Source organism: Lethenteron reissneri, chromosome 5, assembly GCF_015708825.2.
Source record: "Lethenteron reissneri isolate LAM-NWPU_2019-01 chromosome 5, ASM1570882v1, whole genome shotgun sequence".
Lineage (NCBI taxonomy): Eukaryota > Metazoa > Chordata > Hyperoartia > Petromyzontiformes > Petromyzontidae > Lethenteron > Lethenteron reissneri.
Genome location: NC_083783.1, coordinates 7,999,308 through 8,027,293, shown reverse-complemented (window position 1 = coordinate 8,027,293; position 27,986 = coordinate 7,999,308). Strand labels below are relative to the sequence as shown.

The following is a 27,986-nucleotide window of genomic DNA, read 5'->3' as shown; positions in this document are numbered from 1 at the left end:
GTTTTTATAGCAATCCTACGCTGAACAGTAAGCTGCAAACAACCCTTACGGGACGGTTCAGGGCTATGTGTTGGTCTTCTTTCGTACCGTACGTGGCCAACCATGCTAATCGGAGGTGCAGGAGGATGAGCATCAAGCCACGTAACCTTTCCATTCGTAAAGATGCCAGAAAGCAAGCACGGTGCAACTCCTTTCGAATCGTATACAGCATTGTTTAATGTCGTTGGTCGAGTCAAATGTACAGGTCTACCGAGTAAGGAAGCCGAGACTACTCATCTGCTGTGGTCCATCCACTGCTGGATGAAAGCTTCCCAAGACCAACACTATCACCCCCCCCCCAACATCAACAACCCTGCGATGCAGTAAATGCAACGAGCATCCTTGCACGCGGGGCCCATTCCATCGCTCCAACTCGGCACCCACGAGGGCATCATCCAGTGCAGAGACGGAGCGATGGAATTGGAGCGTGCACAGGTGCTGGACCGTTGCGTCTTGGGAGCGTAACAGATGGCGGCAACTGGGATGATCTTCATTCGGCAGCGGATTGTGTCAATACAGACTCCTTATTTTTGTTACGTATATTCCCAAGCTACCATTGATCCGTCCCGCGCCAGTTGTAACGCTTGTTCCGTTAAGTTCCATGCACGGTTCAAGCTGTCAAAAAAAATCGCGAGGTTGTTTTACCAAGCACCAGTTTTTGCGAGCCGTCTAATCAACCGACTGATTAAATATGATCGTACACAGGATTCACCAACTCGCCAACACAATAAAAAAAAATGTTACTTTTAAAAAACTAATTCCAAAACCACCTTTTAATCACTTCCTCCCCCCAGTGCGTTCTGACAACACCCACTTGACATTACATCGTAAAGTGCGCACACTCTACAAACATCCCCTATAAATCAGCATCTAGCTATAAATACGGTAATTTTTGCAGGTCTCGCGATGCTTTGCTTTGGAATTGGTCAAATGGATGCAATTATTTGACGCACGCCCAACACAAGTGCTACCAAACACATTTTCAAAAGGCATGGTGCAGTTGTTTCTTAGTGGGATTCTCCATGCTAGGCTTGCTGCAATGAAAAGCTAAATTAATTTACCAAAGCTTTGGGCACATCACGGGGGTTATATGTCCACCTTAATGTACAAGTACAACACAGTAATAAACCTTTAAAAGTGGATCAATCTACAATCTATTAAGCCAACAAACGTAGTCGCATTTCAAACATGGATTACCCTTACATTAGCCACTCTTGAAATGCTTTTTGCACACCTGTCCAGCAGAGAGAACTGCAATACAATCCAAAAATAACTTTTAATAAAAGCATTGCACACAGGATTATCCAAATACCACCCCGTCAAAGTTGGTTCAAAAGTCTTTGTTTAAAAATCGGAGGTAATTTCTGTGCGCCGAATTAGTGTTTCATGAGGGGATGCTGAACGACTCAGAATGACGTTCCATTTTTTTTTCTTTCTCTAAAACTGAACTCTTGTGTGGTGTGGGCGAGTGTGGAGCGAACCACGTCGGCTTCATCAGCCGAGAGCCCAGGAGCCCGTCAATGAGGCTTCAGTCGGGTGCAGCTACACGATAGAAGGTGGAGATGTCCTACTAGGGAATGGTTCCCTGTGGTTATTGGTTAGATCACAGACAGGCTCCGTGATGTGCACCACCACCCCCCACCCCGCGATGCAAGAAAGCAACTACCGGCGCCTGACTCGACACCGAGCCTCATTGTTCATGCGCTGCTCTGCGTAAAAAAAATAAGTTCCGTAGTCAACATTAGAATGTCACCTTGAATGTGCACCGATTAAAAATGCCATTCGTGTCCAAAATTGTGGCTACCTCTTGACCATATTTAACGTTTCTTGGCGGTGTCTGGACTCACATGCCAAACACTGTGGTTGCAACCTGTAGTTGGTTACATGATACATCACGAGCAGTGGCGGCTCCTGCAAAATCTCTCAGGGGGGGGGCAAATGTCTGGATTATTGCTCAGGATAAGGTCCACCCATGCAATGGATAAATTAACAGCTTAAGCATGTAAAGGCAACTTCACTTCTTTAATATTAATGAAAAATAAAGTGACTCTTACAATACACCTTGTTTGTTTCTATACTCACTATTAATACAATCCACTCAAGTTTCTTTTATTAAAGATTCCACTAGGTGGCGACAAATTATATTGTTGGATGAAACGTGCTTACGTTTGATGACGTAAGCACGTTAGGGCGAGCCCTCCCGGAAGCCAGAGAATGCATTGCAGCGCCCCCCGTGTGAAAAAAAACATCTTTGAATGTAAGTCTATGGGGCCACTCGGGGCGATTCTCAGCCGGAGTGAAATCGCCCAAAAAGAGGCGGTACTCCACAGAACGTGACATGACGCTGATTGGACTATATCCAGAGGCACAGTGACGGCTCGCGTGACTCTGTGGTTGAATGACATTGGTGGTGCGTCGCCCAATCGCCCTAATGAAGAAACTGCCCCTGATCACGAGTGACATTCATATTCTTGGTTCTTTCGGTAAAGTCACGTAGAAGGGAAATAATAAAATAATAAAAATATTTTATTTCCCTTCTACGTGACTTTTTTTCGGTAAAGTCACATAGAAGGGAAGTAAAAATAAAATAATATTTTATTATTTCCCTTCTATGTGACTTTACCGAAAGAACCAAGAATATGAATCCCTGCAGTCACGAAAGCTTTAAATCAGAGTGACATTTAGTCCGTTTTTTTGCAATGTAAATTATTTAGTGTAACGGTGAAATCTCACATTCTGAATGAATTGTATGCAACTGGCCACAGGTCAAGGTTCAGTGCTTAGTTCGGCCAATGGCCATGAATAAAACGCAATCCAGCGACGCAAACCCAAAATACCCGACGTACAGCGTGAAACGCCTGCAGGAGTGGAGATGTATAAACCACGGTGGACCACCCTTGTGTAAAACCCCCAAGAGTGTGTGATCTTTTATAAGTGAGAAAAAAACCCCACAATGTAACTGGCCAAGCTTTCTCACGCTTGACAATGTACCTGCTTTAATTACTCAACTGGGACTACACGTAGCAGCAACCCCCACCGTCTGTGAAAAATTGGCAGGGACCTTCTTAGAAAAAGAGTGTTGGGCAAGGTGCAGCCTTCCGGAGTAAACAAGCATTGTAAGAATGATGATGATGATGATAATAAACCTAGGTAGTGTTTTTATTTTGTTAAATCAGAATAACATTTTTAAATAATTTAGATTAGAAGTTCAGTTGCCTAAATGGATCAACATTTTAAAATCTACCGCTTTTAGTTGTTATTTTCCTTTTACCTATACACTAATTCTAATTGTGCTTTTGGCCACAATTGCACATCAGTACAAGCGGTGTGTCTGAGGTATGACTGTGGAATTTTTTTTTTACAGGATCTCACACAAAACAATCCTTCCGAGTGGCCTCTGTTATCCATGACCCAGTACGGGTCGCACTTATCCACACACTCTACAGTGAGAGATTATCACGACAGTAAAAAACATCTATTTAACTATCCAAGATGCAATGAAGCAAAGTGCAAAGCTAAACGTGTATTTTTGTTGTTGTTGTTGTTGTAAAGTCATTGATGACCACTGTGCTTGAGAACGCGGTTTAACCACGGGTGACTGATTATATTTTCACCGAGGGATATCAGCAAGGTCTGGTTCAGCGTTCTGACCTTCAACAAACCCGGCCACCCTGACTATACAAAGTTTACACTTTACACGCCAATGGGAAATTAAAAAAACAAATAAAACCCAACCTTTACATATGATGACTTTAAAATCTTGACCAGTTACTGACCCAAGTGATCCAGTGTTTACATAGAAATTACCTTGTGATGAGGCTTACAAATGAAATAAGTGAAACAGTACCTGTGCTTTTTAGACTTATCCCCACAATCAACATTTCTCCCAGACGACCGACAACTTTACGATTAAAGTTTTTCCCAAGGACACCACTTCGTCGCAGCGCACGACTCACGATCACGTACAGACACACAGAGGGCTGGCGAGCCGCTACGTAAGCGTACATTACTAGCCTGGGTGGCGGCACGCACTCGTGTCACTCACCAAGGCCGCAAAACACAACCGCACTGAACCGAGATTCGGTTCGCGGTCGAACACGGCAAGAGTTTTACTTCGCGGTTATCGCAAGCGAGTCCACGCATCGTTATTTGACCAGTGACGCCGCTATTTCAGCATCATCACGAATTCACCTTTAGCAGCGTGGTCCAAAACACAAGTTAGGTGGGTGGGTGTGGGGCAGAAAAATCCCTTGAAATACTGCCCCCGTGCCACGACGGACCCTTATCGAGAAATGTCACCATTGCCGAGCCGCAGTGGGAATATGTGAACACGCGTCGGACTCTTCCCCATCCACGTAGATTCTGTTTTTGTCTTTACGGGCGTGACCGATGGGCAGTGGTGGCGGCAGCGGCAGTGGCGGGAGACGGTGCTTCGTCTCAGATGGAAGTGCTCGGCTTCCTGTGCTCCGCTTCGCTCCCAGGGGGCGGCGTCAGCTTGGTGGTGTCGGTGCGCGGCAAGCCGTACATGTAGATGGAGAGGCACACCAGGAACGTGCCCACCATGAACAAAAGGCCTGCAGTCACCACAGCACAACACGGCGGAAGCATTGCAATGGCACCTGGCGGCGTTTCCCTCACAGGTTTCACTGCTCTTTCTCCCTCGATCGTTGCCCAATGCGCCTCGTTTCTCACCACCGTTTGCAGTGCCGCAATTTCCTCGCGTTTGAACAAGGGGGTTAAACTGAAGTGCCCAGAGACCATAACTCAAGCAAAGGGAGAATACGCTGCACAGCAGCACAGGATTGGCCTGGCACAACCTCCTTACTGTGCCGTTCCCTACAGGCACTTCGCCGTTTTATTTATAAGCAAATTTTCCTGCACCTCCGATTAGCACGGTTGGCTACGTACGGTGCGAAAGATGTTCGACATACATACATACATTCGCGTGCACACAATCGCCACATCTCTGTGTGATCCACCAATATGGTTACTGAAGAGAAGTAATGTTAATGTGTCGAGATTCTACTTAAAAGTGATCCCGGTCAGATATTATGAAGGCCGTAATTGGAGAAAGCAATAGGCTTAATAACATTGTGGGAGAGAAATATTGGTGGGTGCAACGAGGCTCTGTACAAGCAACTTGTGTCATGGTTAAACTATTGGTGACATAGCAGTGCGCGCTCATTGTCCGAGCCGTGCTATGGGGAACAGAAGCCAATGAGAGGCTGAAGAGGAGGTGGATGAGGTGGTGACCACTAAGCGTGTCATCAGGGACAGTCAGGCTGTGTGAGAAGATTTCAAGAAGGCAGGGAGAGGGTCGTCGGATTTCTTTACGATACCCAAAGACCCATTTCTACTTCTGCAAATACGGCGGTCACATCAACCGCATCCTGGTTATAGAGGCAGTTGCTCCAATAATTGACGCTCCAAGGAAGTTGCGTCACTGCCCTCCCGTGTGGACTCAGAGCAGAGCAACAGAGCTTGTAGCACCGGAGAGTTGATGTGTTGTCTAGTATAGCGATAGGCTTTATGATACGTTGCCGTCTCAAGGTGTTCTTGATTCCTGTTGTTTATGAGATAAAAGGCCTTTGGTCTTGTGTCCACCCTGATCACCCATCAGACGCTCACACACCCCAAGCTGCAAATGATTCCACCCTGTGACAGCCGGATAGGGAGACGGACGATTGGACAGACGAAGGGACAAACATACCGACTTGCAGGCCGAAAAGGTGCATCGAAGCCACTGTGGAAAGCACGATGGCAGCAGCAGCCGAGAAGCCCTTCATGATGTTGTCCGTGTACTTGACAACCACCGAGGTGTACAGGCCACCCACGCTGGCGAGGACTGTGTGGGAAAAACAGCAACAGCAGTAGAACAGCGCAGCAGCAGTACAGCATGATCACCAGGGTGAGTGGCGTGGGTTGCCAAAGGCCACCATTGGGCATTGCAGCATCAGGAGGAGGTTGGTACTGCCAGATGAACTATACTCTTTGTTTTTTTTCGGTAAAGTCACGTAGGTAAAAAATAAATGAAAACATCTAAATTATATCACGACGTTTCGGGCACAACACAAGCGTCCGTCTACAGGTGTGGATAACGGAGCGAAAGTACACACACTTAAGCAATGTACTTTCGATTTAATGTAGTTGTTTTCGTTTATTTCATTTATTTTTTACCTACGTGACTTTACCGGAAAAAAACAAAGAGTATGAATCCTTGCAGTCACGAAAACTTCAAATCTAGATGATGAACTCTCAAAAATATTGAATTAACTGAATTTAGACGAGGGGATTTAAAGAGGCAACAATAGCAAGCTGTGTATCCTAAGGACGTCCTGGGAAAAACAAGATAACTTACGTATACATTGTAATTATACGTCAACTATTTACATATCCATTAAGAGTAATTGATTATTAAAATGTGTGATTTGATTTGTGCATCGTAACCATGAGGAATTATTTAATTATTAGAATTGCTAAGATTTGTGATACGGTTTAGCAAACCTTCATCTGCGTTCAACCACCGCACCTCCGATTAGCAAGGTACATAGATACGTACTGCAGGTCAAAACAGTGCTCTTTCTGCTTCTTCCCCCGCACTTTTCCCACAGTGGAATTCTCCTCCCATCGTCTCTTTTCCCAAGCTCTCAATCACGTCGCCCTAATCAATTCAATACACTTTTTTCTCCTCTCAACTATTACACCTTTAACAATGACGGTTTGTGTCCGGCTGCTTGCGAGTTTTGGGCCTGTACTTAGCGACTGTGATATATTTCGACAAAAATGTTAATCTCTGCAAAGGGCGAAGACCCCGGGGCCAACCCAGGACATGCTGGCGGGACTATGTCGCTCGGCTGGCCAGGGAACGCCGCAAATTCCCCAGGAAGAGCTAGAGTCCGTCACCAGGAAAAGGGAGGTCTGGACCGCCACTACTCAACATGCTGCCACCACGATCCTCACCAGGACAAGCGGATTGAGAAACGAACAAAGTGCGAGACGGAGGGATCTATGCCGTGCGCGCAAGATGCTCGACGAGCCGACTCACATATGACGAGCCACACCATGGGCGTGTAGCCGTGCAGGAAGCCCTTCTCCATCACGGCGCTGCCGTCGTTGGTAACCACGCCCAGGAAGGTGACGAGGATGCCCCACAGGTACATCTGGATGTTGCGCACCCACAGCGACGTGTTGGAGCTCTTGAGCACCCGCTCAAAGTACACGCCTGTGGCGCGACAAACGGACGGACCTCGTTAGAAAAAAATAAAACAAAGTCACAAGCCAGGAGTTGGCCCAAGTGGTTTAGGTGGACAACGCCATGCTAAAGCGGCGAGCCACCACCTTTCCTGAGAGCCATAGGAATAGTTCGCATCCAGATATCAGCGATCCCACGATTAAACTAAATTTTAAACACAGTTCGTATAAATATATCTCTTGAAGTGACTTCAGAAGTACGTGATGTCATCGTCCAAATGTTATCTCATGACAATACTGATCGTACAATTAAAATGTGGTCGAACAAAAGCACCTTTGTTCAGGTCACCGAGTTCATTATACGCTGATGTCTGGATACGAGCTGAAAGTGATTTCAATTCCTCTCTGCGTGCCTCAACCAATTCAGTTTCACAAAGCGTTCGTAGAAACGTTACAATTCTCATAAAATAGGACCACGTTGGGGGTGATGCAGAGATTTTATTACTTTGAAGTACAAAGCGTCTTTCATCGTGGGACCACATTTCACCACCCAAAAAAGTGAGCGCTATTTGATGGGCAAATATTACTGGGCTTCGTGCAAGCAAACGTAACCCTTGTTCTCTCTGCTAAGGCCCACTAATGCAGTACCGTGCGAGAGATTGCATCATCAATAAATTGCTGCACTGAATTTAATTTTCAGAAAATAGTTTCCAGTTTTACGATTTCCCCCCCCCCAACCCCCATTGGAACTTTAACCGCACCTTTTGTAAGCAAGTGGTAACAGCAATAAAGATTATACAATAGCTGGAACAGGTGGCAATTGAGCAAGCGGTTGCGGCATCACCCGCGCCAAACGTAAACTATGACAACGAGCCCTCCGGTTAAATAGACACTACAAGTAACGCCATCGACAAGCTGGAGACACATATTTGTTTTCAATTGTATACCCGTCTGTGTAGGTTATGTGCCTTTTACATTGTTTATATATATATTTTTTAAAGTTTATTCCGTTATATTTGTCAAAAGTGTTCATCTGTTGAGAGTTTTTATTCCAGTTGTATGTATATTCTTGGTTCTTTCGGTAAAGTCACGTAGAAGCGAAATAAGGGAAAGTCACGTAGAAGGGAAGTAATAAAATAATATAAATATATATTTATTTTATTATTTCCCTTCTACGTGACTTTACCGAAAGAACCCAGAATATGAATCCCTGCAGTCATAAAAGCTTTAAATCAAAATTCAGTTGTATCTGTTAAAGGTTTTATTTGTTCAGGGGTTTATTGTCTAATCTATTTATTGTTTTTATTCATTCAAGGTTTTATTCAGTTGTATTTGTTCATGGTTACTTAAGGGTCTGGTTGTTTTGTGCAAAGCGCTATGAGACCTTGTGTGAATGCTGCGGTACAAAATCAAATTTGAGCTCGTTAACCAGGGTTGGAAAATATTGGTCCTCCTTTTAACAATCACGGTCGCTGAAAGAGGCCTTCTCGACGAATATTACGGTGTGTGGGTGTGAGTGTGGGTGTGAGGGTGTGTGGGTGTGTGTGTGTGTGGGTGTGTGGGTGTGTGGGTGTGAGGGTGTGTAGGTGTGTGGGTGTGTGTGTGTCTGAGTGTGTGTGTGCGAGTGTGTGCGAGTGTGTGCGTGCGAGTGTGTGCGAGTGTGTGCGTGCGAGTGTGTGCGTGCGAGTGCGTGCGAGTGTGTGCGTGCGAGTGTGTGCGAGTGTGTGCGTGCGAGTGTGTGCGAGTGTGTGCGAGTGTGTGCGAGTGTGTGCGTGCGAGTGTGTGCGAGTGTGTGCGTGCGAGTGCGTGCGAGTGTGTGCGAGTGTGTGCGAGTGTGTGCGAGTGTGTGCGAGTGTGTGCGAGTGTGTGAGGGTGTGAGAGAATATCGCGAGACGAGGACTTCTTACCAGCAAACCCCGAGCACACGACCGCAACGGCGATGGCCATGAACCCCAGAAATGGATTTTGCTCCACCTTCGGCAGACAACATTCAGCATTAGAGGTGAACAGGTGAGGTGCTTAAGACAGCATTCCCTTGTTAGTCACGAACTTGTGATCCGCGATTTTGGCTATCCGCGAATCGCATCTGGGACTCCACACGACTGCATCGAGAGAGAGAGAGAGCGATGAAATAAAGTGATGAGAGAGAATGCAATGAGAGAAAATGTTGAGATAAATTGATGAGATGAAGTGATGAGATCAGGTAATGAGGTAAAGTGATGAAATAATTTGCACGTATTTCATATCTTATTTATGTATTCATTTATTTAAGGTAATTAATAAAAATATTTTTCTTGCCCAATATTATTTGTCGGTTTTCGTAGGCCAATATAATTATCCGCTAAATTTGCTATTCACGAGCACCTCCGGAACGTATCACCAGGGAATACTGTATATTTGTGTTCGTAACAAAAACAAGAACACCGTATAGCTCTGATGTTCATTCAAGTTCGACCACCGTGTTCGCTCGGCACAATTCATGACGTTTCGCTCCGCGTGCTCGGAGGTGAGGTTCCCGGGACGTCGTGCAGCCAGCTATGGCTGCAGGGTTTGGTGGTACATGTTGTTTATGTCGTTTATTGTGAAAATTCTGTCACAGTTCCTATGATCACCGTTTCATTGCTTTCATGGCTTTATTTTGGTGATTTTCTAAAAGTTTTTTGGTTTGGCCATGTTTGTTTGTTGTAGTATGGAGTTAGATTGATGGCCTTAATCTAAGTTGTCTTGTGGTTGTTGTTGTTGTTGTTTGACTTGCATCCCACTGGGATTTCTGCACACAGCGTTGGTGTATGGTGCTTTTTCTGCAATATTTTGCTGTCTTTTCTTAGATTTTCTGTTTGCACTTAGTCACATATTCACTTTAAAATGTTTTCTTGTTCATGTTTTTGTTTTTTGTTTGTTGCGGTTGCACCCGATTCAAGAGCCGAATGGCTCACAGGGCTATACCTAATAAATTAACTTGAACTTAAACGGCACAAACCTCGAAAACACACCAGAGAGCTACACAGCACAATCGCAAAAAACTACGCAGCGGCATAAGTGCATGCACCATGTACTGCAGACGTATTTAAAACACAGGCTTTTTTTTTACTCCAAATAATTTCGTGCAATACGATTAGTCGAGTAATCCAACCGAAATTCAGTTAGAGTAATCAATTAATGATATAATCAGATAGTCCAACTCCACTCCTAAACACCAGGCCTTAACGTGCCCTGCGCCGACACCAAGGGAAAGGCAGTGGTGCAGTCCAGGCACCTACCCACCATGACCTTGGTTGACTCAGCCGGCGTCCACTGCACCAGGGTGACCCCGCCGCACAGCACGAACACGGAGAACCACTGCAGGCGGCTGAGCGAGCGGCCCAGCATGAGCACGGTGCAGAGCGCTGTGCACGGGATCTTCAGCTGGTACGTCACCTGCGTGCAAGGAGGGCGGGCGAGGTGAGCGCGCGCGCGTGCACGTGCGGGTGTCTGCGTGCGGGTGTCTGCGTGCGGGTGGATGCGTGCGGGTGGATGCGTGTGGGTGGATGCGTGCGGGTGTCTGCATTGCCCGACCGATAACATTTGGGTCAGTTCGAGGTGGCCGTGTGGGACAGAGGTCAAAAGTCAGGAAGCCGAGCTTGAAACGTGGGTTCGAATACAAGCAACCGCCTGTGATTAAACAGAGTTCTCAGGATTACAAAAGTTAAAGGTGCAGCCCTGCAATTGGTTGCTCACGTCACTGCTAATGGAAGGTCCTCCACTCAAGGGCGCTCTTGACAGACTCTTTAGTGGATATTTGGCCTATGCTTACAGGCTGGCCAGACATTTTGGAAGAGGTGGTAGTACCAACGCTTAACTCCAACACACGCGGCCTGCCGATGAACTGTGGTGCGCCAGTTTATACTGCTGGGTAGACAGAGGCGGTGAAGAAGGATTTAAGACACTTGCCCCGTTGTTTCCACTGCCGTACCACATGACTAAATTGGCCAACCTTCGTTTTCAAGTAGTGTGTGCTGGAATATCCTGCTACGGTGTTCTAAACATGTTGACTTTCTTGAGTCGGTGGCCTAAAATTAGAGAGACGCAGTGTGGTGATGTCACGTAACAAGCAATGACATATTCTATGGTCAATTGTGCTTTTTGCCCTCTAGAAAGCACGTATTGCGCATATTATTATTATCCGTGTCGCCAACCTGCATTCACTTTTCTATCCGAAGATTTCTTTACTAATGAGTGTTAGAATCGGTTTAAAGGATTCTCCGATGATGGAAACTGCTCATGGAAAAAGTAACAATAACAGATGCCACGTGTACGATCCCTCAAGATGGCTCCCATCAGAGATCAACACAATTACGATTTGTCTCAATGTTAGCCTGCTGCGTTTTGTTGAAACATTCAATGCTTCTGTCAACATCACTGTAAACAGAGCCAACACAAGCCAAGAGGACCCTGAGTGAGCTTTGCCCTTGTAACACCACACGAGACCAGCTTCCCACACGCTGGTCTACTCACAATCTCTTGAAGTGAAGTTTACACTGCGCATGTTTGTCAAAATATGAACAAATAACAAGTTTTAATCGGCGTAGGCGACCGTTCCTAACCTTTGCAGTTGTTCGACTTTGTGTTGCCGTGCAACGAAAGACACCCAATGGCCCTCACAGCGACAGTTGCTGAGCAAAGGTCCAAAACGCCAGATGGCCAGCAACAAACAGCACTCTTGAAATTGAGTTAAATGTTTCCTGATTGAGCGAGGCTATAAGAACTCGGGAAACGACACAATGGCCGGGAATTCCCAAGTTGAATTATGTGAGTAAAGCAAAGCGAGAAAGGTTTTGAACTAAAGTACGGTGCTTGAACACACCATGGATGAGATACAACTGTCAATCTGGTAGACCGAATCACAATCCATGAGTCTTACATTGATGTAGACGCTTCTCACGAAACTTGAAACAAATCACACATGCGGGTGTCTGTTACTTCCAGTGAATGTGTAAATAGACTAGGCAGTATTTCAATAACACTGGTCAACAAAATAAAAATTCTGGCCTGGACTTTTGCAGCTGTGTTAGACTAATTTCAGGGTGCTGATTCCAAATCTGATCTCAGATTTGCTCTATCACATCTCATTTTTATGCTATCGGCATAGCCCATTTTCATTGATTTTATCCGAAATTAACTCTGTCACTTATGATTGCAAGTTGTTGCGAGTCAGTGACTGCTTTAGTGTTAAAATATGGTGCTGTATTTTTAGGATAGTGTGTTTATAATATTATTTCATGTAGATATCCACATTTATTTAATATTTTTCTTCCGCAGTTTTTATTGAAAATGCAATATTTGATATCTCAAAAACCTGACGTGATAGACAAAAACTGATGCCAGATTTGGAATCAGCACCCCCAAATTACCCTAAAACCGTTGGAATACCTCATACCAAAAAAAGTGTGTTGACCAGTGTAATGTATTTGTGTATGCGGGTTATATAGTTTTTATCGGACAACTCCTCAGATGTGCAAGCTACCGTTTGCTTTTCTCAACATGAGCGGTAGGAATCGGCGAGTGACGTTCGCGAAAAACGGTAAACCACGGGTGTAGCGAAAGGAAAGTGCTAAGAGGGCGACCGACTATCGCTCGTCTGCTGACCGACACAGAGTCAGCACAATGCAAGCCGGAGGTGGAAATGTTTTCCACAATATCAGGATCAGGTAAGCATGTTGAACTTCTTTCGCACCATACGTAGCCAACTGTGCTAATCGGAGGTGCGGGCCCAGGACAACAAACTAAACACAAAAAGCAGTCCTTAAAGAAATTCGTTTTTCATCTAGTTTTAAAAGTGCATAACTCCAGTGGCCTCCTAATATCGGGAATGCCTGTAACTTGTGCGCCGAACGAGGACTCGGAAGGCATACCTGGTAAACGGCCGCATCGAGGTTGCTGAGCGCCACGTAGCCCATGTTGTTCTGCAACGCGTACACCAGCGACGGGATGGCGAGCTTTAGGGTTTCCTTGCGGTTCATGATCACGTCCTCCCAGACGGACTTGGCCATACCCCGCACGCTCCCCGTCTCCCTGTGGCACACAAGACAAAGGTCCCCTGTGTAGTTCGCCATGTGAATCGGTATACAGTAATCCCTCGCCACTTCGCGGTTCAAGTTTCGCGGCCTCAGTGCATCGCGGATTTTTCGAACTGATTTCAAGGCCTCATTATACCTGTGCAGTAACATCATCATCCATCATCACATTCATCGAACTGCACAGGTCTGTCATCGTCGTCACTGTCATCGTCATTGTCATCGTCGTCGTCGTCATTACTGGAGTCAAGTCTCAAGATACTACTGTCATTGGTGAGTGTAGAACACCATAATACGTATCGTATGAGAGAGAGAGTGAATGTATAATATTAAGGTTTTATAATTAAATAGATTTAAGTAAAATATATATATAAAGTACAAATATACATATTTTAAACATTCTGGTACCCACACACACATATACGGAAATTCCTAGGGGGCCATTCCTACTTCGCGGATTTTCACCTATCGCGAGGGGTTCCGGTCCCCATTAACCGCGATAAACGAGGGATCACTGTATGTATACATACTTGAAGAATCCGATGAGCTATGAAGCTCTTAATCACGGATGTCCAGTAGGGGCAGGGTCAGAACGTTACAACAACAAAAACAATACAAACACACGATAGGCGTGCAAAGTAGAGGAAATGTAAGCAAATCACGAAAGAAAAATATACAAATAAAACTCAACTATTTTAGTGTAAGCCTCGCAGAAATATGGTAGCGCCATGGAAACAATGTGGCTATGATGTTATAGCACACTCAAAGCAGATGGGATGGCGAGTACCAGGCATTAAATTATTCAACTATTCATCAATTCGAACAATTTCTCAGGCTCACGAGGAAAACATTAAATCAGAATATTTATTCATACTGGAGGAATTCTATGAGCTGTAAAAAGCTCTATTTCACAGATGTCCATTTGGGGCGGGTAAGAATGTTACAACAACAAACACGCAAGAACAAATAATGAGCAAGTAATTAACATATATGCAATTGTTTTTGTTCCTTTAGATCAGGGGTGGGGAACCTCCGGCCCGCGGGCCGTACAAGGCCCGCGAAATCATTTGGTCTGGCCCTGCCAAGGCAACCGCAGGCGTGACTCGAAATTCAATAAATCTAGGAGCAAACCTGGAAAAGCAGTTGCGAGTAGCAACATCATCAATAGCAGCTAACATCACACGCCTCACCAAAAAAAAACTGTTCCAGCCATCGCATTAGGGGTGAGTTAATTAAATGTTTGACCAAATATAACAGGCTAATTTCTAAGTTGATAATTTGAATGGCCCGCAAATGACGTTATAAATATCCAAATGGCCCTTGGCAGAAAAAAGGTTCCCCACCCCTGCTTTAGATAATAAACAGGACAGACATTGAACACAAAGCAAATGACGCAAAAACACAGAGCAGTGCCGAAGAGTAACAGCCAACAATGGGAAGACAAAGGCGGCCATGGGGGTGCAATGGTGCAGACCCCCACCAGTACAATGATTTAAGTAATCATCCCAGCTACTAATTACAGATTCCTTTACTCGACGAATCAAATAACACGAAACTAGTGGAAAACAAGTCTCGCCTCCATTCCCACGTATGCCGCTGGACAGGAGGTAATGGATGAGGCTTGGTGACGTCATCAGCCGCGTGTGGCCCGTAGGGGGTTTCCCACCTTCGGGGGAGCAGCATGTGGGGCGGCTGCCATTTTGGCAGGTATGGGCCACGATAAAAGTGAGCGATTATAATTTTTTGGTCTATTTATCAACTCATTTACACTGTCACGGCCAACTATCAGCATTCATAGCGAGGTGAACTTTGTATAAAACAGCGATCTGCAGCAACGCGAGTCGCCCGGCCCACGTTTGCGCGCATCCGAGCCGAACGGTTCCTGCAATGCTGTCCCGTTGTTCCCTGCGGGGTGGGGGGGGGGGGGGGGGGGTCGCTCACCTGGTGAGCATGGCGAAGCTGACGATGAGCTTCGCCACCTCGGTGAGGCACACGGCGGTCGTGGCAAAGTACATGTCTCCCGTGGTGGTGCGCGTGTAGCGCAGGCCCACGATGTACGCGGCGGCCACCAGGGTCATCACCGTCAAGCAGTACAGCTTGAAGGGCAGGCTCACCTTGTCCACACCTGCACGCAGTCACGTGCGCCACACACGCACGCACACACACAAAAGGATTATGACAACGACCTTTTGTGAATCCGCTACTGGATGAATAGACTTCCGCCCACGCTGTGTCGATCGTCGGCGTTGTTTTGAGAATACTTCACCATACTGGCCCGGTGAGGTTTGCTAAGTGGTCAAGACTAAAACTCAGGTGGCTATTTTCAAAGCGGAGTGCACTAACCACTATGCCACCACTCCTCTCACGACACGGTACCTTTCAGAATTAAATCTACATTTTCTTTAGTCTTATTTTTGTAATAACCGACTTATTTTCGTCGGCAGTATAGGTGTTACGATTGTAACTATAAGAATAATAAGACTGTTAAACAAAACTCTCTGGTCTTGACCAATGGATAAACTATCGGCGGCACCAATTACTTCATAAGACAAACGTAAATAATTGCAGCCCGTTATCTACCCACTGCTGGACAAAGGCCTTCTCCGCGCTATGTCAGTCGTGGGGATTGCTTGAGCAGCCTTCACGTCACTGGGTCGGTGAAGGTGGTGCTCAGAGCCAGTTCAGATATCACTAGCCACATATTAGCGGCGAGTGAGCGACTTTTCGAGCTGGTATGGCGCATGAAAGGGTGTTGTTGCCGTGGCCATACCCGGCTGGCTGTCTTTGTGTCCCCACTGTTCATGTTTTCACACTGCCCCAGGCGCTCTTCGCAAGTCCGAGTAGATCTAGTAGAGGCCCAGGATGTGAGCTCAGCTATCATTTGCGACTGACGTGATCTCTGTGGCTTAGAAGTTAACTCAGGGCTCCTGGTTTTGTGGTGCAGACCTTGAACAATTGCACCCACCGCTTTCATGAAAGACGTGTGGTAAGAAAATAAGTACTGGGCACGTCTGTCCCTAACCACTAACCATCAGAATTACATTACAGCTCCTTAAACCTAACCCTAAAACGCTAACCCAAAAGACCTCACTCCTATTGCCTAACGATAAAAACAATATACTGAAAACTGTAAACCTTAACCCTAAAAACCCTCTCGCCGAACCCCATCTCTACATGAAAACTAAAGATGTGGCGTCTCTTCATATTCGTTCAACTGAAAGCTAGAAGCAGTAGAAATTAGAAATGAATGCCGAAGGATAAGAAGCGCAACCCAAGAAAGGGTCTGTGCTTGGATGAACAGCTGCATCTGCGATTAGATACCAATCTGCAGGGAGAGCTTTGCCAGTGACTTGGTTTCTTTGTCCATATCTGCAGGGACAGGAGTCACAGAGTGAAAAACCATCGCGATGAAATGTTCTGCAAGGGAGACATCGAATTCGCCCCGGGAAAAATGTTTATCTTGACAGTCACCGAAAGTCAAGTTCTTACTCTCCCATAGTTTTGACTCCTTGGAGGCATTTGTAAAACATAAAAATGCAAATAATGTACCACACTTAGAATGACGTGTTAGCTATTAATTGTGCCTTCATAACATATGTATATGTTAAACTTTCAGGCAATGATCCTTTTCCAGTTACTTTTGGGCGATTGAAGATGTCAACTGGGTGACCTTTCATCTTCTTGGTTCTTTCGGTAAAGTCACATAGAAGGGAAGTAATAAAATAATAAAAATAAAACATAATAAAATAATTGCTGCTTGCGTTGTGGCCGAAACGTCGTGAGAATTATTTTATGATGTTTTATTTTTATTATTTTATTACTTCCCTTCTACGTGACTTTACCGAAAGAACCAAGAAGATGAATCCCTGCAGTCACGAAAGCTTTAAATGGGTGACCTTTGCCACCGAGTGACTTGAAGTCTCATTGCTGACGTGTCGAGACCATTTGGACATATTGGCGGTACACCGGTGCCGTGTAACACACTGGGATCCTCATAAAACAGTCCAAAATCTAAATCTGAACGGACATTCTTCTTCCGACTGCTTCGACATCACGAGAACGGATGTTGACGCACCAACCCCGCAAGATTTTTCTGACCGGGGGTTGCAAATCGCGGGTAAGTAAATCATTATTCTTGGTTCTTTCAGTAAAGTCACGTAGAAGGGCAATAATAAAATAATAAAAATACAGCTATAAAATTCTCACGACGTTTCGATTGCAACACAAGCAATTATCAGGTGTGAAAACACACCTGTTTTCATTATTATTTTATTATTTCCCTTCTACGTGACTTTACCGAAAGAACCAATAATATGAGTCCCTGCAGTCACGAAAGCTTTAAATCGAAAAAAAAAAGTTAATAATTATCGCGAAAATTGTGCTTTTTTGTTATACCGGTGCACCGCCAATACGTTCATTTGTCAATCCACCGACTGGATTAGGGCCTCCCCATACCGTGCAGGTCATGAAGGTCATTCTTACTGTCCACCAGGCTGGCCATTTCGAGCTGAAGGTGGGAGGAGTCCAGAACAAAACATTTCACCTGCACTGACCTTTGCTCCCTTCAACACCTACGACTCCCAACACCCGTTTCATGCACAGTGGTCGCCCGTACGAAGTACTGCCCCGTGACTGCTGTCTGACGGAATCGGGTGCATTGCCCGTGATTTAGTGACGGGCTTTTCTGCTAAAGTCGCGTTAACGATGAAGGAATGATGTATGGTTGTCCACCAACATAAGTATGTTGAACTTCGATTTAAAGTTTTCATGACTGCAGGGATTCGTCTTCTTGGTTCTTTCGGTAAAGTCACGTAGAATGGAAATAATAAAATAATAAAGATATAAGGCCTGGAGTGTGTCATTCAGACGCTGTCTTCTCGACAGACCTGCTCTCCACCTGAGGACGACTGCTTGCATTGTGGGTGAAACGTCGTGAGAATTATTTTATTGTTTTATTTTTATTATTTTATTATTTCCATTCTATGTGACTTTACCGAAAGAACCAAGAAGATATGTTGAACTTTTTTCGCACTGTACGTAACCAACCGTGCTAATCGGAAGTGCTAATACTATGAACATTTCGTCACATATTTAAGTCTAGTAAAAATGTCAAGTGAATAATTGTAAGTTGTCTGGTGATTACTTGTGAATGTAACTAGAAAAACTGCTGGTTTTGTCTATTCTCTACTTGGAAGGCTAGTGCTCAAAGAGACGTTAAACATAATTGTTCCCGAAGTTGTCAACATGTTCAAGGTCTATGGGTGAGTTAACAAAAAAACATTCGTGACATGCAGGGAGAAACTTTCATTTAACTACGGGCAGTACATTTCAAACACTTTTAAGGCGTATCTAAGGGTCCTTTCTACCAGTATCGAAATGATGAAAAAAATAGGAATAGGCTTTACCCACACTGGCAATAAAATATGCGTTAAGATGTTCAAACGTCAAATTCATACCCCTATTACTACAAGGCATCAAGTCTGCATTTACCACACAATTGTGGAAACACGTGCAAACATTCTCTGATAATATGAATTGTTTTTGAAAACTGATTGGGCCAAGATCGTAGCCATGGAGTCAACATTGGGGGGAACCAAATCTTCCAGGGTGTCTGGGGGTCCCAACCCAGAAAAATATTTATATTTGAAAACTAATTTCCTGACTTAAATGTTTAAAAAATCACTATTTACTTATTTTTTACAATAATGTCTAATGGTGTATTGTATTACATTGCTCTGTTTTTACTTTTTTTACCATTTCTTGTTTCATTGTATGTAATGGCAGAGATTATGGATTAATAAAGTACAACCATAACCACAATCATATAAACATAAATCTATGCATTGATTTATATGAAGACAAGTCCAGATATTGTGGCCAAGGTTCAGAAAATTGTTTTTATTTACATAGCATATCAAAAAATGTTATAGCAAAATATTGGGGGGGGACATTTTGAGCATATTTGAATATTGGGGGGGGGGGGGAGGAATGTGTCCCCCCCCAATATATTTTATAATTACAGCCTTGGATTCGGCTACACCTTCGTGATGACCTTTTCTCACCAATGTCAGATCAGAGAACGCCGAAGGGCGAACAGTGTAAAGACAATGCAAGTATTAAAGTATTAATAGCTTGGGTTTGAGGGGTTATAACTGCATTTTCTGGTCTAACACTGGTAATTACCATCACAATGCCGCCTCCCCATATGCGTGCACTATTACAGTGATGTTTTGTTACATTGACTGTGAAGTTACATAATTTGTGTACCTGCCATTACAGGAAACGTACCCGATTGCATCGCACTTTTGTATTGCGTCAAAGCCCATTGCATTCTCCGGTCGCGTTAAACAAAGCTTGCCTTCTGCTACTGCTGCAGGTAAACGGAATCTCAGGAATGCAAGCAAAAGGTGCAGCTCCTCCGTAATGCTATACTTGTAAAGCATACCGTGTCGCAACAACTGCAATAACCCACCCTCCGGGCAGTGTCCCTGACTCCAGTCGTCACGACCATCCCCCATAGTCCACATCTGTCACGATTACCCATCTTTGTTGTACACCTGCAACCCACTTTATCGGTCCACTGCAGGACGAAGGCATCCCCACTCCTGCCTGTGGGGTCGTGGGGATTATTGGTCCGTGCGGTACTCTATGCTGGTCAGTTCGGGTTCACGAAGGCGGGCAGCATAGCCACGCAAGCGTAGTAGTACGGGTACACCAATGGATTTTACTGCACCGCTCTCTATGCAACCGACCGCGTCGACCTCACATCAGGATGACAAACTGCGTCTGCATGGTGGCCACCCATCCCAGCACTATTCAAGCCAAGTGATGCCTGGGTCCTGGCCAAGAACCCCTTTCCCCTCCTCAACCCACACGCTTCACCAATCCCAAACTGGCCGACGTGAAGTACGGTCAAATGGCCACCCACGCTGCTTGGGGAGGCCCACGTCTATCAGTGGATTGACAAACGGGTTGAGAACGCGCGATGGCCCAGGCTCGTGTACTCGCTCCATAATGATGATGATGACCAGTGGCCAGAGGTCGCAACCGGGTACCCGATACCCGGGTACCCGTACCCGGCTGGGTACGGGTACCCGTTTGCGACCCTGGTGCGGCCGGGTACGGGTACGGGTAAGGAATCAAAACCCGTTTGCGACCTCTGCCAGTGGCTGCTGTTCAGTACTGGCAGTGGAGGCGGGTAGGGGGCAGTGAGTGACTGGCAATGACCTCAATGCATTCAGCTCACTCTTAAAGAACTGCAGCAGCTGCAGAGGGTCTTTGGCCAACAAATGATACAGTAGACGTACACAAAGACCCACCGTGTAACCTCTATCAGACTGCTGGGCCAAGTGCTTGTGAGCGAGCAACTATTTTAAGATGAGATCGGTGAACGAGGAGGTGGGCGAGTGTGGCTAGCACCACGCCCGGCCACATTTGTCTGCTGTTGGTGATGTTTGCACACTGCAACAGCTCGTCATTTAAGGCTGAACAAACCTAAAGGATGCCCAGGACAGGTTCAGATATTACTCAGGTTATAGATCACACCCGCACACACACACACCACATGGACATATATATACCAAATGTAAATGCACTCCACGCACATGTCCGTGTAACCTCTGCACCACATTCCCATGTTCATACATGTCCATACACGTCATTTACATATCGCATACACGTTTCCACCATGCAACATACACATGTACATAAACCACACACAGACACCCTATGTGCCATCTCACACTCATGTGCATACCATATGCACGTATACTTGCATTAGAGTATATTCCAACAACACTTAAATGCGCGCAAGACACATGTGCAATTATGTAGGACATATACATTCTATGTATACATTACATTATGTACAGCAAATATGCTATGAAGCTGTCCCATACATTAAAACACGAGGCCTTAAAACGTCTTAAAACATCGCACACGTGACCACATCCCGCTTTATCCTTCACGATGGTTGGCACCAATGCCCACTTCAGTACTGGCATCTCTGTGGGCACACCCCTATTGCCCAGACAGACCTTGCCCTCCTACCTGCCAGACGAGGCATATCTCACCATTGGAACCTCATTTGCCAGTAAAAAATATGATAATTGTTTTTTTACCCTTCTATCTGGCAACAAAACTGACACCTTTTTTACAAGGAGTCATATTTGCATAGACCACAATACCTGCAGCCATAATGCTATATCTCCTCCAGCCTTAACCTCCTTTCCCAGTTCTACCCTCAACTCAAGCCTTACGCAACCCTCAAAGTGTCCCAACTGCACAACCCAGAATTCACCTTCCCCGTAGCCTTGCCCCCCTTTCCTGCGCTGCCATCCCCCCTTCCAGGCGCTGCCCCCCTTCACGTGCATGCCTTCCAGCCTCACTCGTCATCCCAGCCTTGCCCTCTAGCCCAGCCTTGCCCTCTGCCCTCCAGCCCAGCCCAGCCTTGCCCTCCAGCCCAGCCTTGCCCTCTGCCCTCCAGCCCAGCGTTGCCCTCTGCCCTCCAGCCCAGCCCAGCCTTGCCCTCTACCCTCCAGCCCAGCCTTGCCCTCCAGCCCAGCCTTGCCCTCTGCCCTCTAGCCCAGCCTTGCCCTCTGCCCTCCAGCCCAGCCCAGCCTCACTCTTCATCCCAGCCTTGCCCTCTGCCCTCTAGCCCAGCCTTGCCCTCTAACCCAGCCTTGCCCTCTAACCCAGCCTTGCCCCCTAGCCCAACCTTGCCCCGGTTTCCTAGCGTTGCCCTCCTTCGCTGCCTTGCACTGCAACACATGCCCCCTGCCTGAAAACTTCCCGAGCCATGAGAACTCCTTCCCAGCCTCGCCTTTAGCCCAGCCTTGCCCAGCCTCGCCCAGCACCCTATCCTCGCCTTCCTTCCCAGCCTTTGCTCCCTCTTCCTTTCCCAACTCTTGCCCTGCAACAAATAGCCTGGCATCCCTTCCTCTAGCCATGCCACCTTGCCGGCCTTGCCAGGTCAAGACGTGACCGCACGCGGCTCTCTCACCTGCAGCCATCGCGCCTCGGGTTGCGTGGAGCTGCGACGAGGCGAGGACTTAAACGCAGTGAGCAGCTGCAGCAGTAGCAGCAGCAGTATCAACAGTAACAGCAGCAGGGGCTTGCTGCTGCTTCTTCAGATGTAAGAGCAGCTGCGTTGAGATCTACCAGCCGCTAGATATGTGTTCAGAGTCTCCTGTGAAAGAGAGCGCACACGACACGGGCGTTGAGACGAGATTACAGCTGCAGAGAGGAGACCAGATGGCACGGGATAATTCGGCCACGATGTCAACAAGAGACACTGCAAGCCGGACGTTACAGATGGCAACAAAGACAAAGACGGCGTGGAAGGGAGTTGACAGATTAGATCGCGCCGCCAAGACTGGACGGTACAAACAACACGGCGAGAGAGAGAGAGAGAACAAGGCAACAGAGAGGCGAGGCAGTCGAGAGCAATACAGTGCAGAGTAGACAAGACAGGACAGAACAAGACGGCGCAAAGGAGAGTAGAGCTGAGATACAGCAAGAGGGTACAGAATGTCGACTTTACAGAGCAGACAGACCGTACACAGGCGGGGGTAGAGCAAGGCAATGCAGACGAGACCCGAGACAGAATCCGCATTTCTAAAAGCCACCGGAGGAATCCAATGAGCTGTAAAGCTCTTAAACCCCTCACCAATAACCACCGCCATTCGCCACTGAGTGGCGGTGACGTCACCACGACGCTTGTGCCAGGCTAGGTGCACCTTGGGGCCACGTGAAGTGTCGAATTCCCGCTGGCAGGAGGTCACGGGGCAGACCCAGCAGGTGCCACGGGTCGACTGACTGAGATGAGTGGCTGATGCACCACCTGTGCCCCCTACTGTGCCAACTTGCTGTGCTTTAGCTAACCCGGCGCTCCGCTCGTTGTTGTGAGCGTCGCTCCTCCGCCCTCCGTTGTTGCTGGAGGGCGACTGCCTCTAATTGCCCAGCAGCAGCGTCCTTAATCACCACTAAACCACGACTTAAACATAAATATCCCCCTCACCACCACCACCACCACCAGCACAGACGTCCACAACAAATAAACGATCAAGACGATGGTTAAGAGACAAGAGACGGGGGGGGAGAGGGAGGCGTTGACGAGAGACGAAACGCAAATACACGCCGGACTCACGCACCACCACCACCAGCAGCAGCTCGGCCACGCTCTGCAGGCCCCGCGAATGCGGACGTGAGATGAGCGGTGCGCGCGCCGCGCCCACGTGGCGGCACCGATGACGTCATAGACACGGCGGCGTGTGCGCGAACAATGACGTCATCGGTTCCGAGGTGACATGACGTCACGAGCCTCAAGCTTGGAGCGGGTTTGCGTGGTTTCACGTGGGGGGGAGCGGTGGTGCAGCGGTGAGGGCGACTACGAACCGGCTCGTTCGATTACCGCTCACGGCCTATACCGGTGACGGTTGTCTGAACTCCCCTAAGGTCGACTCAGCCTCAAATGAGTACCTGGTGCGGTGTGAAGTAAACATCGCCAACTGGGGAGACAAAGGCGGCCGGGCGGGCGTTGGTTGCTGGCCAGCCACCCCCTCGTGTGCCACAGTGTGAGCCCTTCGTGGGTGCCACTCGCTAACAGCACTCTGGGGCCGTCCATAAATGACGTCACGCGATTTTGGACGATTTTTTACCCCCCCCCCCCCTCGTCACACGGCGTCACGAAAAGTCAGACCCCCCCCCCCTCAAATGTGACGTCACAAAGCTCTGCCCCCACCCCCAAAAACATATTTCCATTTTGAAAATAAAACATGCTTCGAATCGCTTTAAACTATTGTCATTGTAGCGCGTATTTAATGTGGCGCTGCACTCTGATGTTGTAGGAGTGTTGTTATAACAATTAGTGTTGTTATAACAATTATATATTTTATTGGTTTATTTGTATTATTGTATTATTTCTCTTCTACGTGACTTTGCCGAAAGAACAAAGAATATGAAATCCTGCAGTCACGAAAGCTTTAAATCGAAATTCTATATTTATTTAAAGTTGCGCATTTTGATGCGACGTCACATTTCTCACCCCCCCCCCCCCGTCACACATCGTCACAAATGTCTGACCCCCCCTCCCCAGGTGCGTGACGTCATTTATGGACGGCCCCGACATAGAGATATATCGTCACATAAATCCCTACAAACTTCGTATAGAGACTCAGACTCACATAGACGCCCATTGAATGAATAACTTGGATGCCCTTGGTCGTTTTGCTCCATCACCAATGACTTTATTTTCAGCAGACGGGCACATTCAGCCCACACATCGCTTCCCAGGAGTCCAAGTGGTTTGGTGGGAGCCCAGTACCTGTACCGATTAATTATAATTACCACCACACGTTTAGCCTTTGTGTTCCAAGGCTCAATTAGGGGCCGTCCATAAATGACGTCACGCACCTGGGGGGGGGGGGGGGTCAGACATTTGTGACGATGTGTGACAAGGGGGGGGGGGGTGAGAAATGTGACGTCACATCAAAATGCGCAACTTTAAATAAATAGACAACACGTTCTACTTAATTAAATAAATAAATGCTTTCTCCTACAACATCAGATTGCAGCGCCACATTAAATACGCACTACAATGGCAATAATTTAAAGCGATTTGAAGTATGTTTTATTTGGGGGGGGGCAGAGCTTTGTGACGTCATATTTGAGGGGGGGTCTGACTTTTTGTGACGCCGTGTGACGAGGGGGGGGGGTAAAAAATCGTCCAAAATCGCGTGACGTCATTTATGGACGGCCCCTGAGCCCCTTAGACTCGCCTAGTAAACGTTGGACCAATGTTGGCCAAACGGTTCCAACCACATGCCAACAACGCTGCATGTTTACTGGGCTAGAGAACCATCGCTTCACATGAGCTCCAACACTGGTGCACCATCATCATCACCACCACACGTTGCCTTTGTGTTCCCATTATCGATCCACCCAAACGCATCATATGCTGCTGCTGGTGGTGGTGACCACCAGCAGCAGCAGCAGAGGTCAGTGATGCCCTCCACATCGGCGTCAACATCAGTCATGAACCAACTTTATTAGATTTGAAGCTTTCGTGACTGCAGGAACCCATACTCGTTGGTTCTCTCTGTAAAGTCACGTAGGTAGAAATGAAACAAAATAAATTACGACGTTTCGATAGCAACACAAGCCATCGTCGTGATTTATTTTGATTGAATTTTACCTCCGTGACTTTACCGAAAGAACTAAAAGAGTATGGTATTATATTTTTAAGCGTTGTGTTCTTATATTGTGTCATGTTGTACTGTAGCCCAGGTGGATCTTTCAAAGAGGCAATGCTGTTTCATCTCCCCGTGAAGATGAAGACTGCAATAATCAGCTGAGACTGGACAATCCAAGACGCATGAACTGCCACAAAAAACACAGATTGCATGATGGGTTTTCTTGTCATACACGGTGCTGATTTAACAACAGAGTGCAGAGAGGACCGCAGTGTAGTTCTTCAGGAACCGCTCATGGTTTTTAGCATAACACACAAAGGCTTTTTTACACTGTTGAATGTTGTTTGAAAAAAAAAATCACCGTTTAAAAATTTTCGTTTGAAAAGTATAGTTTTTTTTGTGTACCGGCGTGCACTATTATTTTGTTATGCTGACTTTTTAAAAAAATTTTGAATCATCAATGCCATATTTGAGCGCCATACGATGGCTTTTTACAGGACTGCCCTCTGCTGCCCACCACGTTGAACAGGTCGTTCAGGCCTCCCAGCCGCCTCTTGACAATGCCGCGTGCGTGGTGGTCAACCAAAGCGAGCACTATCCAGGGGCAAAGCTGAAGAACCCCCCAGAAACCGATAAGATAGGGCGCGCATGCTGGGTGATTCGGTTCATGGATTTGTATGTGTGTGCATATGCTGTATGTTGAACTGCTGTTTTGGAGTGACTCATGCAGCCAGCTATGGCTGCAGAGTTTTGGTAGTACATGTTGTTTATGTCGTTTATTGTGAAAATTCCGTCACAGTTCCTATGATCACTGTTTCATTACTTTCATGGCTTTATTTTGGTGATTTCGAAAAGTTTTTTGGTTTGGCCATGTTTGTTTGTTTTAGTACGGAGTAAGACTGGTGGCCTTAATCTAAGTTGTCTTGTGTTTGTTGTTGTTGTTTGACTTGCATCCCACTGGGATTTTTGCTCAGATCGTTGGTGTACGGTGTTTTTTCTGCAATATTTAGCCGTCTTTTCTTGGATTTTCTGTTTGCACTTAGTCACATATTCACTTTAAGATATTTTTTTGTTTATTTTTTAGTTTTTTGTTTGTTGCGGTTGCACCCGATTCAAGAGCCGAATGGCTCACAGGGCTATACCTAATAAATGAACTTGAACTTCTTTCGCACCGTACGTAGCCAAGCGCACTAATTGGATACTCGGCGAAATTTGACCCCACATGAAGCCAAAGTCGCATTCACGAAACGGGCCCTCTTTAAAAAAAAAACCATACGTAGCCCTTGGACTCGTTACTGATCCTTGCCTGGGTAAACAAAGAACGTTGCTAATGTCATAATCACGATGTATCTGTCGGTAGCCCTCAACGTCAGCATCCGTGATCAATCCATCAAACCACCGCTGGTCCCGTGCCCAAGCGCGGTCTCCATTTCTCACGATCCTGTGATGCGAAAATTCACCAAGTTACCTGGACACCAGCTGACATCGCGGTCCCACGCTCCTTCGTGACGCGTTCCATTCCTCGGCTGCCACTCCGTAATTATTATTTGACCGCCGTGCATCAAAGACGTGTCCTGTCCAAACTTTACTTTTTTATAGTTTGATGATATAATTAACATGCGCGTGTTGTGCCTCTCTTTCTGTATGTCAAGTTCTCATCACTTATTTGAAAATAAATTAGTTGGTGGTAATGCTATATTCTTAGGTTTTTTTCGGTAAAGTCACGTAGGTAAAAAATAAAAAATAAAAATTAATAAAAGTAAAATATGAATTACGACGTTTCGGAGGCAACACAAGCTTCCGTCTTCAGGTGGAACCGTCACAGCACGCTTGCTGTATCAAGTAAATGAGAGATTCCAAGAGATACTACCCCGTATATATACTGGTTGAGGGGGGGAGATGGGCTAGGACAGGCCCCCTTTTATTATTATGGTAAGATGCGGCTTGTGACTACGGCTAGTCTACATAACAAAGGACTGAGCCTTTGTTATTAATTTTTTTTTACCTACGTCACTTTACCGAAAAAAACCTAAGAATATGAATACTTGCAGTCACGAAAGCTTCAAATCTAGAATTGGTGGTAATGCTGCCTGCGTTCATAGTGTCACAAAAAACCAAGACACCCACCACACATTCGTCAATAATACTGCCTTTAAAAATAAACATAATAGGCGACGTTTTGAGTAATGACCCTTCATAGCACTGCCCGAATCGTCGTTTATTATATAAAGTTTCTGAAGGGCAATTGCCCGAAACGTTCACAATCATCTTGTTTTATGAAGGTCTATTGCCCGAAACGTTATCTATCACCTTGTTTTATGAAGGCATATTGCCCGAAACGTTACCTAAAACGTGTTTTATGAAGGTCCATTGCCCGAAACGTTCCCAATCATCTTGTTTTATAAAGGGCTATTGCCAAAAACGTTACCTATCATCTTGTTTTATGAAGGGGTATTGCCCAAAACCTTTCCTATAAACTTGTTTTATGAAGGTCTATTGTCCGAAACGTTAT

General features: G+C 46.2%; 1 protein-coding gene across 3 annotated transcripts; it reads right to left on the bottom strand.

The window, feature by feature from the left end:
- Positions 1-191: 191 nt before the first annotated feature.
- On the bottom strand, positions 192-23,544 carry SLC35A1 (solute carrier family 35 member A1). Of its 3 annotated transcripts, none has more exons than XM_061567841.1 (10): positions 23,435-23,544; positions 22,285-22,470; positions 16,605-16,652; positions 15,225-15,408; positions 13,122-13,281; positions 10,495-10,647; positions 9,138-9,204; positions 7,085-7,261; positions 5,750-5,884; positions 192-4,613 (listed from the first exon to the last, which is right to left on the bottom strand). In XM_061567841.1, exons 2-10 carry the CDS (start codon positions 22,292-22,294, stop codon positions 4,477-4,479), a joined length of 1,071 nt encoding a protein of 356 aa, XP_061423825.1. In that variant the 5' UTR covers positions 22,295-22,470; positions 23,435-23,544; the 3' UTR covers positions 192-4,476. The 3 variants fall into 3 exon arrangements, with proteins under 3 accessions (XP_061423825.1, XP_061423824.1, XP_061423826.1); XM_061567840.1 differs by lacking the exon at positions 23,435-23,544 and adding an exon at positions 23,021-23,038; XM_061567842.1 differs by lacking the exons at positions 16,605-16,652; positions 23,435-23,544 and adding an exon at positions 23,021-23,037.
- Between the last annotated feature and the right edge of the window lie 4,442 nt (positions 23,545-27,986).

Bases quoted from the DNA above. Each gene is read 5' to 3' on its own strand.
- SLC35A1 (XM_061567841.1), bottom strand. The intron at 10,648-13,121 runs GTATGCCTTCCG...CCTTGCACGCAG, and splicing joins TCGATGCGGCCGTTTACCAG to GTGACGTACCAGCTGAAGAT. The intron at 7,262-9,137 runs GTAAGAAGTCCT...GTCGCGCCACAG, and splicing joins CGTGTGCTCGGGGTTTGCTG to GCGTGTACTTTGAGCGGGTG.